This window comes from Danio aesculapii, chromosome 2, assembly GCF_903798145.1.
Source record: "Danio aesculapii chromosome 2, fDanAes4.1, whole genome shotgun sequence".
Lineage (NCBI taxonomy): Eukaryota > Metazoa > Chordata > Actinopteri > Cypriniformes > Danionidae > Danio > Danio aesculapii.
In genome coordinates this window covers 11,215,799-11,228,328 of record NC_079436.1, presented here as the reverse complement: position 1 = coordinate 11,228,328, position 12,530 = coordinate 11,215,799, and the positions used below count along the sequence as shown (strand labels likewise).

General features: G+C 39.6%; 2 protein-coding genes across 2 annotated transcripts in view; one reads left to right on the top strand and one right to left on the bottom strand.

The window, feature by feature from the left end:
- Positions 1-3,317, top strand: part of cdc73 (cell division cycle 73, Paf1/RNA polymerase II complex component, homolog (S. cerevisiae)) — a 53,939-nt gene extending 50,622 nt beyond the window's left edge. The window contains exon 17 of the mRNA XM_056472768.1: positions 2,701-3,317. Within this exon, the coding sequence (XP_056328743.1) occupies positions 2,701-2,737 (37 nt within the window). The 3' untranslated portion in view covers positions 2,738-3,317. The remainder of the gene's footprint in view (positions 1-2,700) is intronic.
- A 5,072-nt stretch (positions 3,318-8,389) lies between these two features.
- Positions 8,390-12,530, bottom strand: part of kcnt2 (potassium channel, subfamily T, member 2) — a 62,401-nt gene continuing 58,260 nt past the window's right edge. Inside the window, exons 28-29 of the mRNA XM_056472757.1 lie at positions 9,737-9,821; positions 8,390-8,865 (exon numbers count right to left, since the gene is read on the bottom strand). Of these exons, the coding sequence (XP_056328732.1) occupies positions 8,820-8,865; positions 9,737-9,821 (131 nt within the window). The 3' untranslated portion in view covers positions 8,390-8,819. The remainder of the gene's footprint in view (positions 8,866-9,736; positions 9,822-12,530) is intronic.

Genomic DNA, 12,530 nt, shown 5'->3' with positions numbered 1-12,530 from the left:
ACCATCTCTATAAATGCATTTGTTTTATTTAAGATCATTTTTCTTTAGACTCGTAAAGCACTCCAGAATGTGTCAGATTGATTAGCTGTAGGCTCTAGAACAGTCATCTGAAGCTTTGTCCTACAGTGTTATGCTGGAGTTCATTAATAGTCTTGCATTTACTAAAACAGACTATATTTGAAGTGTTTGGAAGTGATTCGCGTTTTCCTCCTGTAGAAAAACGTCATAAGAACAATGCTTAGTGGCTCAATGTATTACTACAGTGTTTTTAAAAGTCGAAACACTTTATTGATATAGTGTACAGCCAAGCACATGTGGTCAGAACACATGTCCCAAAGTAAAGTCTGTCTGCCAGGTCTAAGCAAAGTGCCAGCAGGTGTCTGTAGCTCCTCTCACTCTCCTCCTCCTTGCCCTTGTTTGGTATTCCGCCGTGGGTGCGATGACGCGCAAACAAAATGGCGACGGTTGGCCGCGCCTACTTGTAGCTTCTTTTGCAGTGTTCAGAAACCTATGTGTGACTTCACGGATACTACGTCCATATATTTTACAGTCTATGGAATGCACGAATCACTCCCTGAGAGGACTCGTCGTTCTCGAGTCACATTACAGTTTAGTTAAGAAATGAACGAATCATTCAAGACTGACCCATCACTAATAAACACCCCTAAATAAGGAGTCGTTAAAGCAATTTTAGTGCTATACCTGCCAAAAAATAATGTCAGCAACTCAGAGACAACTGTTTTACAGGGCACACGCGGGGTCTTAAAATGCCATGAATCTCTAAAGCTAAATTTTAGGTCATAAAGTATTAAATCTTCTGAAATGTTGTGCTGTGGGTCTTAAATCTTTTTTTTAACAGGTCTTAATTTTCCTTTGTTCATGTATAGCTACCCAGTCTGGGCATTAACATCTGTACAATCACCAGCAATCCATCTCAAAACTTATTTAAAATAATAATTAATTGCTTTCCTTAAAATAACATTTGCTTAAATGTTCTCAATTTATTTACTGCTGAGGATACTGACCTGACCTGTATTTTTTATTATTCAATTATTATTATTGTAGAATGAAGTAATTGACAACTATGTTATATTCTATTCTCGGTAAGGGTTATAGGGGCAATTGTGAATGGATATATTTGAAAATTAATAAAAAAATTAATAAATCTAACAAAATTATTATTATTATTATTATTGAAAGTATAACATTTAAAAAAAAATTCATTAGGCTGGTGAAAATGTTTTCTTACTAGGATATTCGAAAAAAATCCTTAGCATTTAGCCCTGTATAAGTCTAAAATTTTATTTATTATTGTCTTAATGTCTTAAGTCTTAAATTTAACTTGGTGAAACCTGCAGAAACCATTTTAGGATGCACAAACGAACACCATAGTCTCCTGAGGGGCCGATCACAGGTGCATTTACGTTCCAAAAATGCAAGGCGCACCACACTGCCTGTTTGTTGACAAGAAAAAAAAAGAAGCGCAGTGTGCTTTGTCGCAAGGCAACGACTGAATCAGCTGGGTATTGTGCGAGAGTGTTGCTGTTGATTATTAATATTATTTTAATATTTAATAATATTTAGATATTCAACATTTGTGAAGTCATACAGCTCCAGATAACTCAAAACAGCAACCACAAGTCTCTCCATCTTCAAAAGTCTTGACAACACAAACAAAGCACCTCAACATAAACACTGCCTCTGCTTTCATTTGATTGGAGAATGAAAAAGACGTGAGTGATGTAATGCACTTTTTCATGCTCAGAGTTTATTTATTTATTTATTTTTTCAACTGCGAGCGCGCGAGGGCAAAAACGTGAGGCGCAGCAGGCGGTAAACTTAAGCCACGCAGGGCGCATAAGCCAGGCGTAAAACACTCCTGGCCATTAGTAAATCATTCAAAAAAGGCGCCTCTTAACACAAAGCGCATTCGGTTTGATTGGCCCCTTAAGCAGGTCACACACCAGAAGTGCAGCTCGGCAACGCGCACCACGCAGCACCATGCATTTTAGAATTCTAAACATAGGTTTCTATCAGGGTACACACACCGGCACTGCAAGTCGGCAGCTGTCCACAGTGCCCAGCCACGACTCAGGACACTGTTCATATTCCTGCCACGCCACAGAGCGCCATCTGATTAGTTTCATGTTAAATATCATGCGAATGTGCGCGTCTGGTGTGTGATACTTTTAACTGTCATGTGTGCGCTGTTGCGGCGCTTTCGGTGTGCGGCCTTCTTTAGACAACCGCATTCTGACATTTTCATGTTTTCTGAGAGACAACATCAGCCCTGTTTTGAATCTACCACTATGCTGACACATAGGCATTTGTAGCTCCACTGTCTTTCGAAAAGAGGACTAGAAGTACAATCTCATTTGCATTTAAAGCAACAGTCAACAAAATGGCACAATTTGGATAGAATCCTAAAAGGGCAGTTGCGAAGAGTTATAAAAAAAATTTGGGGTATTCTAAAACTTCATATAAATACTCTAGGGATATCAGAGACTTTTTTTTTTTTTTTTTTTTTTTTTTTTTTTTTTTTTTTTAACACCTAGTTAAAAATGACAATGTCCCTTTTAGTAATAGGCAGGTAATATGCAAGTTAGTAGTGAGAATTGCTCCCTTTACTAAACTGTTCCCTTAATTATAAATCTATGAATCATATCATCTTAATAAACATCTCAATCATCTCTCCTACAGATACATGGTCAAACACAAGGCCCACCTGAGGTTCTGAGAGCGCTGGCCGTACACCAGTCAACTCATCGAGGCCGTCGAGATGTTCCCTCCCTCCAAAGACGTGTCGCGATGGACTGCTAGACCCCCCCATTCCTCTCAAACCCCCCTGAAAGCACTTGAGATTTCAGTACGCTTCACCTTCTGCTGACTCCAGTATGATTTGTAGTCTCTTCCTCCACTGTAGATGAGCAGGTCAGGGTGGGTGAGGGAAAGTTTGGGTTGGCTCTTGTCATGTTTTCTGAGTAGATATGTATTTTTCAATTGTAAAGCAGTTGGTAATCAAGGCAGTTTCAGAAGTTTTTTTTTTTGTTATTTTGTTTCCCAGCTCAAGCTCAAAAGAAAAAGTTAAACCGAGAACCGTTAAAAATGGTCACTCGATGATCTGAATAAAATGACTGCTAAGAGCTCTTGTAATGATAAATTGTTTATTTCTTCTCTTTTTTTACTTTTTCTGCCTTCTGTTCTTTGAAGTGTAGAGTAGTGCATCAACCGTCACTGCAAAAATGCAAATGATAAATATATCAGATTAAGCCTCTGGGTTTAGGATAAAGTGAATTTGGAAGCAAACAGGACCACAGGCTTACATATCTGGAGTGCTTCGGTTACGAATAAATCTGTATTTCAGATTGCTCATGGTGGATATGTTCTGTAATTCCGCAGTATTGGAAGTTGTTCAAGTTTTACCCAGAAACCCAAGTACCGCTTGCATCTAATTGCTGTTTTGTTTAATGGACTTTGCATTTGGATCCATAAGGCAAAGTCAAATATTCACATGGGTACAATTTCTTTTTTTTTCTTTTTTTTTTTTTCTTCTTTTTTTTTTTTTTGGATGGCTATTTTTTTGTATAAATGCGTTTGAAAGTAATGTTTGTTTTTAAACATTTCTGTTCAATGTGGATTATTAAAAAAATACAAAAAGGTATAAACAGTTCTGTATACAGTTCTTGCACAGTTCTTGTTCTTGGAGTCTAAAATGGATGCACTCATCACCTCTTCATTGGGTACACATTTTACACTGTACAGTCATGTATACATGATCAGTCTGCTGAAGTTTAGTCTGAGCATCAGGAAGAAGAAGAAATGTGATTTTTAAGTCAAACTGCTGATCTATCACTTTTTTTTTAACTCAGTCAATAGGATTTACAGAAACTAAGAGGAGAATGCCAAGACTTATTTTGGCATATAGAAAGATGACAGTAACTCAAATGTAAAGTCTCTGAACACGCAACTTGTCAAACCTTGAAGTAGATGAGCTACAGCAGCAGAAGAATACAGTGACCATTCAATGTCTTAAATTTGTCACAGAACACATGTACTTAAATATATTAAATGTTTAGCATTCAAGCCATGCTTAATTGTAAAATCCTTCTCACTTTCTCTACGTTTTCAGCCCTTAAGTGTTTAAAGGGCACATAGTTTACCTCTTTTTTATGATTTAATATTAATATTATGGTTCTTCTGAGTGTGTCAGTTTAGGTTCAGTTTAAAACACAATTCAGATTTTTTTTATTATGTGTTAAAAAGTGTCATGTTGGGGGCGTGTCCACAGTTCGCTGATTTATGGGTGTGTTGCTTCACATGTAAATTAGTTTCGGCTTCCCGCCAACGTAACAAGGGGGCGGGGCCATGAGCTCACCCACTCTGCGTTTGCAACAGAGTCTGACAGGCAGACTGCGAGAAGGAACTGGAGTGAGAGGTTCAGCATTCAGTCGTACATGTACGACTCTGACACAGACCAAGCAGAGAGTACAAAATCATTTGTGTCTTTGTACAGTTTTACAGCCAACTGTGTGCTAGTTTCAAGTGCCGAGCTTGTACACAGAAACTAATAACCACGCACACTGAATTAACTTTGACTGAGGCACCGGATGTGCCGCTCGAAGCCACGACACGGCACACCAGACACTCTCTGTAGCGCGGCAGAAACATGAAGTGTCCCGAATCGTTGCACCACGCATTTTTGAATTCTAAACATAGGTTTCTGCAGCGGCCCGCGGCGCCCAGCCGTCGACTTGAGTGTACCCTGATAGAAACCTATGTTTAGAATTCCTAAACACATGCTAGTTAAGATCACAGGGAGCTTCTGGAATGACGAGATATGCAAACGGCTGAAGTATAAGGTAGACTCAATGAGAAGTACACATGTTTGCAAACCTACCTAAAGATACAACCAATAATTCCGATTAGAGTGATAATGTGGAGAATATTGCTCTTGTGTTGAGCCCAATGAGCCTTGCATCTAAAAATAGAGCAAGGGTGTTGCTTTAGTGATATCGCTTCCACTCACGCTGAAAATGGCGGACGTGAAATGACGCGCCTGTCGATCAATATTGGTGGGCGGGGGGACCGCTCTCCTACGTAAAGTTGCGGTCGGTTTGAAAATCGTCCCAATTGGTCCACCGTTTTTTATGTTGTTAAATTGAAAAAAATCACTGGGTGTGCTTCTATCACCCCAATATGAAGGTCTATACACCATACATGCACTTCACGAGTTCACACTTGCAATAGTTTCAGAATAAAGCGTTTTGGCGTGCTGTCCGGGGAGAGGGCTCTGAGCTCGGGGAAGACACCCAAACTCGAGTTATTCCTCTTATCAGGAAACAGAGGAATAGGGGCGAAGTATCTAGCCCGGCCCCAGAACGCTCCCCCCGGGATTGTAATGCTTAAGAGGTGAGGTGACGGGGTGGTGGAGGGATGCTAAAGTCGTAAGATGCTGCAGGTAAGACAGCTTTGGTATATATAGGGGTATGGTCAAGAACTGATTGGATAATAGAATAATTGTCAATGACGTATTTGATACTGAAACTTCTGCGCGTGCTCCTCCCGAAATTTGTTTATAAAACATCACGTATGTCTGTCCAAACAGCTTGAAATGTAGATTTTTTTACCATAGCCCTTTAAACAAAAAAAATAGTCTTTTTGTAAGAATATTAATGTATCAATGATGTAAGAAGGGTCTCTCTTTACCACTGTAAGTACAAATGATACCACCACCAATGTACTTGCCACACACCAGTTTCAATTATTAGACAATGGATCCTTTTCTCATTTCTGGGTCCCTCAGCAGCGCAAGTCGTCATTGTTGGGTAAACTTTGAACGCATTGAATAGGAGAGTACAAGATGTACATTGTTGTATTATTTTGTTTAAATAATAAAAAAAGAACTCTACATTAGTGTTATTAAGACTTTCACAAAAAGTAAACAAATATTGTGTTGGGCAACCGGAAGAGAGCAATGTCAAATTTACTGTCCCACCCATACACACTGCAATAGAAAGACCCTACTTTTTTATGTAATTTGCAGCAAAGATGATATTATACAAAGTATAGCTTTATAAATGTACATGCTTTTTTAAATAAAAAAAATTCAAAATGTTTCAAGGGTTTAAATGCTGATGACCATTTAATGCTGATGATCGTTAGTCATTAGCGTCTTGTAAAAATTGTCCGTTATTGTGCAAATAGAATTTTATGGTGATTATTAGGAGATGGGTGGTAATGGGTAAGGGTGTTTGGGGGAAATTTGGCCAGGACAGCAGGGTTACACAGTATAGGCAGACCTTAGTTTGTATCATTTGCAGAATAGTGCTTTTTACACTATTTTGTTCCTGGCACTACACTGGATCCCAATATACTTCAAATGAAATCAAATAAGGAACTGAAATGTTGTTGTGAACTGGCTTGCTTGGTTTGGGACTTGTGGAGCTGTGCATTGATGGATTTGCTCTTTAAATAGCTTTCAGCAGTAACAATTAAATTACTCTGAACTGAACTGAACTAAACCCGAACTTCAACTCTAAAACTGGACTGACAGTTTCAATTTACAAGAACTTCTATGTTAAGCTGCTTTGACACAATCTACATTATAAAAGCACTATAGAAATAAACGTGAATTAAATTGGACCAAATCCGGGCAAAAGGAAGTTCATGTTGGGTTTGCCTCAGTAGTTTAGGAGAGCTAATTTTGACTCCTAGACACCTTTGAGCTACTATTGGTCTATGGCAGTTACACAATCAATGAGTGTATTCCCTAACTCTGCCTTTTGACATGTTTAGAACCCTGTTTCTTGCAGTATACGGTTGTCAGAATGTTCAAAAACAGGATACCATTACCCTCAAATGAAGAATGAAAAAGAACTTTAAAGAATATCGGGGCTTTAGGACACAGACTGTATGGTAAACAGCTCCTACTGGCCAACATCTCTTCTCACAGTATCCTACTTTTCCCAGGTGTTCAGTTACTGACCAGCCTAAACCTTGGCTTTTGTCCTATCAGTATACTTTGGAAGTGGTTGACTCTTTCGGACTTAAATGAAGCATGCTTCTCTTGTCAATTCCCCTGCTCAGCTTTAGAATTGAAAATGAAGCGTAGGTAATATACAATGAAAAATACAATGTAAATAGTGCCAAAAGCAGCTTTACAATTGAAATTATAGAAAAATTGGTATAAAAATGTATCGGTATGAAACGAGTTCTGTTCATTAGGTGCGTTCAATTCAAGTTAGTTCCAGTTCAGTCCAGGTAAATGTCATGATTAAAGGATGTGATTTACAGTAGTGCAGCTGTACTAAACCCAGCTAGGCAAGCCAAAAGCAAAAATGACAAGCATCCAAAACTCCATTATTTAACACAAATGGAGAACACACTGAAGTTTTTAGTGTGTATGGTACCTGGAACTTTTTAGCATCACCTCAACTGTGAACAGTCATCCATGCAGCACAGAACATCTGTCCATGCAATATTCTGTGTTTTTGCACAAATAGGTTTCAGGCCCAATGTTAAACACATTGTTTCGGTTTTCTTTATTAAATTTGTGGAAAGAGGTTAGACATCCAATGGCATGGTCAAGATGGTGCGGCCAATGGCTGCCTCAATGTAGAGCTTTTCAGCTGTTTTGTCTAGTCATTCTTTAACCAGTGATGAACCTCAGCACATAAGCACAGACTAAATTGAATTTGAACTCTCATCTCTCATTTTTATGGAGGCAGGCTTATGAGAGAACTTCAGACTTCCCTCTCCCTAGACACTCCAGGGTGATCCCGAGGCGTTCCCAGGCCAGCTAAGAGACATAGTCTCTACAGCATATCATGAGTCTTCCCTGAGGCCTCCTCCTGGTGGGACATGCCTGGAAAACCTCCCTAGGTAGGCGTCCAGGAGGCGTCCAAAATAGGTGCCCGAGCCACCTCAGCTGACTTCTCTCAATGTGAAGGAGTGTTGGGTTGCAGCTGGAAGGGCATCAGATGCGTAAAACATATGCAGGATAACCCCTGACTAACAAAGGGACTAAGCCGAAAAGAAAATGAATGAATGGATGAAGGTAATGTGTCATTCTTTCTGAAATGCATCAGTTGTTTTAGTTTATATGACGGCTGGGTGATGCATACACTCTCACATTCACACACACACTCATACACTACGGCCGATTTAGTTTATCCAATTCACCTATTGCGCATGTCCTTGGACTGTGGGGGAAACCGGAGCACCCGGAGGAAACCCACGCCAACACAAGGAGAACATGAAAAATCAACACAGAAATGCCAACTGGTCCAGCCGGGACTTGAACCAGCAACCTTTATACTGTGAGGCAACAGTGCCACCATGCTGCCGATTTTACAGTGCTCTTCAAATTATTTCAGAGTTGGCAAGAAAATAATGACAGCATTTTATTTGGGGATTGAAATGTAATTGTAATGAAATGATTGCTGCTCCCAGTGTTTTAATTATTCTCATCAAAAAAAAACCTTCCTTTGGTTTTTATAAGCTGATTACATAGTCATTATGCTTCATATATTAAAAGTGGTGGGAAATGAAAAGATCCATGCATTATTGTTTATTGTAGTACTCTCTGGCACATGAGTCCTGCGGAATTGTGAGGCTAAACTGAGTTAGGATTGGACAGAGAACTCTGACTGGGCCAAAGTCTACGTCAAGCTGAGCATAAGACATGAATACTGATATAAATATATATGATTATGACATGCATTATTGTAAGCAGTGCGAGGTTTTAATTTAAAGATGATTATCCAGCTTTGTGTTCCGCTTTCATTTGTGAATTGCTTCTCATGCTGTTCTTAGCGCTGTCAGTATCGTCCAGCTTGGATGAGAGGATCTTTACGGATTATGTACCTGAAACAAACAAACAAGAAGTTATAAAAATGTATTCCCATAATTTGTTATTGATTAAGTGTTTTGCATTCGTTTAGTTTTATTTTGCGAAAAAAGGGGATGTTGAAAAGTTTAACAAAGTGACTTTTGTCTACAATTTTAATAGTTTAGGACAACACTTAATATAGTTAGCAGGGAGAACTGGGATTTCACATTAAATGCCATAGAAGAAAACTATTTTACTCGCTCTATTTTTTTTGGTTTCTCAAAGAAACTTAAATGCCGATTCACACTATACAGACAAACACCAACAAACAAGTCTGTCGGAGTTAGATTTCATTTTCCATGTCATTAATTTTTAAATCCAAGGGCCAACTTGTTTATTGGCATTCATTGATGAAGTGAAAAGTTCTAAAATAAATAAATAATAAAAAAAAATTTTTACTTTCCATGGTGACAAACAAGATGAAAGACTGTGTAAATGCAATCGCAATCAGTAGCAGAAACTCCATTGAAAATACTGAGGTAAAATAAATGTCCATATTTTAAAGACATGATTCAGAACAATGGAATTTAATGCAGTGCTTCTTATAAACTTTATATTGTATATATCAATCTGGCAGCATTGATCATTGAATTTTAAAGAAAACAGACCTGAAACACAGCAATTTTGTTATGGCATTGAGTTCAACGAAAGCACTTAAACTGGTTTACTGAAAATTAAAAGTAAAAATTAAAATTACATTTTGGAAAAAGGCTAAGACATTAAATGTGGAGTGAAGCACTGTGAATACTTTCCGCATACACTATGCTGTATAGTAACCAATACACATAGGTAGATTTTGATGTAACTTTCCTCCCTTTGAGGTAGGATAAATTGAGCTTTACTTACACAATGTCATTGAGCTCCAGGTTTGTATCAGAAGATGGGTTGATTAAGATGTAAGCATGACTGTTCTTGATATCGGTCTGTTCATCTGGATTGAGAGACAAATGTTAAAGGGGTGGTCCACTATGATATCATACTTTAAACTTTAGTTGAGGTGTAATGTAGCTGTGTGAACATAAACAACATCTCTGACTGTAATCCGCTAAAAGTTCAATGCAAAGGGAGACATTGGCTTTTACAGAGTTAACTTAGCAAAGCCTACAGCGAACGAATTTGGGGACTACAAAAAAATACATCTGGACTAGTGAGATAACAAGGTTCCAGCTACATGCATTCACCTCACCCACTCACCCTGCGCAGCGAAGGGGCGTGACCACAGGTGCTGTAATATTTTAGCTGAACCTTACTCCAGCTCTCTAAAATAAAATCTGACAAGTGTCTTTCACATCTTTTGTGAGTTGGTTATTTGAGATGTAGAACGCAGGGAAAATGGGCGCATAGAGAGACACTGCAGCGCTGGGGAAGATTGTGACTGTTTACACCAGTTTGATTGCTAAATATTAATTTGTAGCTAAATTGTTAGCGGTGGCAAACAGCATTTCTCATTGTAAGTCTTTGCTACAATGTACTGTTAACGCTAGAAACAGTGCATGTAATAGATCAATTTTAACAAATATAAACACTTACAGGTTGTGGTTCACAATCCACAGCTGCGTCGGTTGGAGGAGTTTTTAGTCGAATCCAGCACTGAACTGGAGAGATTCTGAAAGCTGTCCTTTGTCAAATGCTAGCTATATAGTTTAATAATTCTTTGGAACATAATTAAAATTAAACTGTAAGCAGTTCTCTCTTTGTGTCGTGTGCAAAAGGACCGCTGATGTATAAGCCCCGGATGACAACCAATCAGTGTGCACAATGCAACGCAGCATCATCGAGGTGGGCTGAGCAAAGAACTAGTTGAGAGTGACAGTACACACGAGAGATAACGCTGGATAACACACCTGCTACCTCACTCGGCAAAAAGGGACATAACAGGCACTGGTGGTATACTGTGTTACAGTGTGCGTGTATTAAAAGTAAGTGATCACTGGTTATAAAGTTATTAGCGACAGAAGATCAGCTGTTGTCCTCATACTACCTGTAGCAGCTTGTTAGCACCATACTGCTTGTATTACCTGCTTAAACTCGGGAATTATCAAGTGTTTAAGTACAAGTTGTAGTCTTATGTTCATGTGTACATATTTCAGCATGCTACTAGTGTATATTTGTAGTTTATCATGTATGTGCGCGTTACATGACTATAATTGGCTACATGCGGTGATCATTCACGTTGAACATGCCCAGACAAAGACCCTGCAGTCACGAAGCATTCATGTGCCTGTGGCGCCCTCTTGTGGACACTCAGAATATTGCGCTCATTATCGACTGGGCCATTATTACTTATTATACTTGAGTTGTGTACTGTTCAGTTATTAATGTTTATTGTGAAACATCTGTATTGATTATTGTTTATTGTTATCTGTTTCAGAAACCACACATATGTTCCATTTGTATACCAAGTCCTTAAGTAAACGTAATTCATATCTAAATATCCTGAGTGCCTCTCTTCAATTAAGAAACCATCTCACTCAGTTCTGACCGACTGCCTATTGTGTTTCACACGCAAGTTAATACATCTACGAACCCCTTCATTTCAAGTGGTCCTTCGAGCCGGAGCGTGAATCACAGTAGAGAGATGATGTCCAATTCTGAGCCAGATCCTCCTGTTGTCAGACCAAGGCGACAAATAAGCCAACCTGCATATCTAGCAGATTACGAAGTTCAGGGATCAGGCTTTGTGAAGAGAGCTCCAGTATCTAATCGCCTGAGTGAATACGCCGTCGAAGCAGCTGCACCCATCTCAGCGAATGTATCACGATCATCTTCTCCGATGAGTCAGCCCTCATATGCAGATGATCTAATTCTCCAAGATGTATGGCCAGAGCCATCTGGATATGAATCGCCAGGGTATGATAAGCGACACTCCCAAGTCCAGCAAGCCTCTGATATAAAGTCTATGTGTATGCAGATGAAAAGAGACAATGATGAGCTTCGTAGCTCTATTCTACCAGAAATCCTGTCAGCGCTTCAAGGGCTCAAGACGGAGAATGCTACATTGAGACAGGAGATCCAGCAGCGTAGCCCCAGCATTCAGACACCAGTGCCAGCTCCCCGCACTCACTTGCCACCACCCATCACTAGTCATAGAACCTCCAGAGTGCACGGCTGTGAAGTTCCTACTCCTCAACCAGCCCGTTATGAGCAGCTGACGGAGCAAATGGGAGACATGACTTTATCTTCTAGGATGTCACATACAGTTGATGCTCATAATGCCCATTCTCAGAGGTTACACACATACTCAGCCCAGCCTACAGGAACAGAACACTATGAAAATGTCCCCCTTTGTCCCAGATACCGTTACCTTCAAACAGAAAGAGAATTCAGCCCAGTCTCATGCCCAGCGGTGGTGCCTAGGATGGAGATGCTGCACACACAAGAGCAGATTTATCGAGGGCCTAAGCCTACAATTCCCAGCTTGACAGCAGCTGACCCAAGACAGTTTTCCAGACTACGTATGGCACTGGAGAACATTCTGCCAGCAGATGCGAGTGAACGTTTTAAGTATCAGATTCTGATGGATCATTTGGAGCTTGAAGAGGCTCTCCTAGTGGCAGACTCCTATTGTAACTCAGTGAGACCCTACACAGACACGATGCACGCTCTGGTTAAGATGTACGGTCAGCCCCATAAGCTAGTT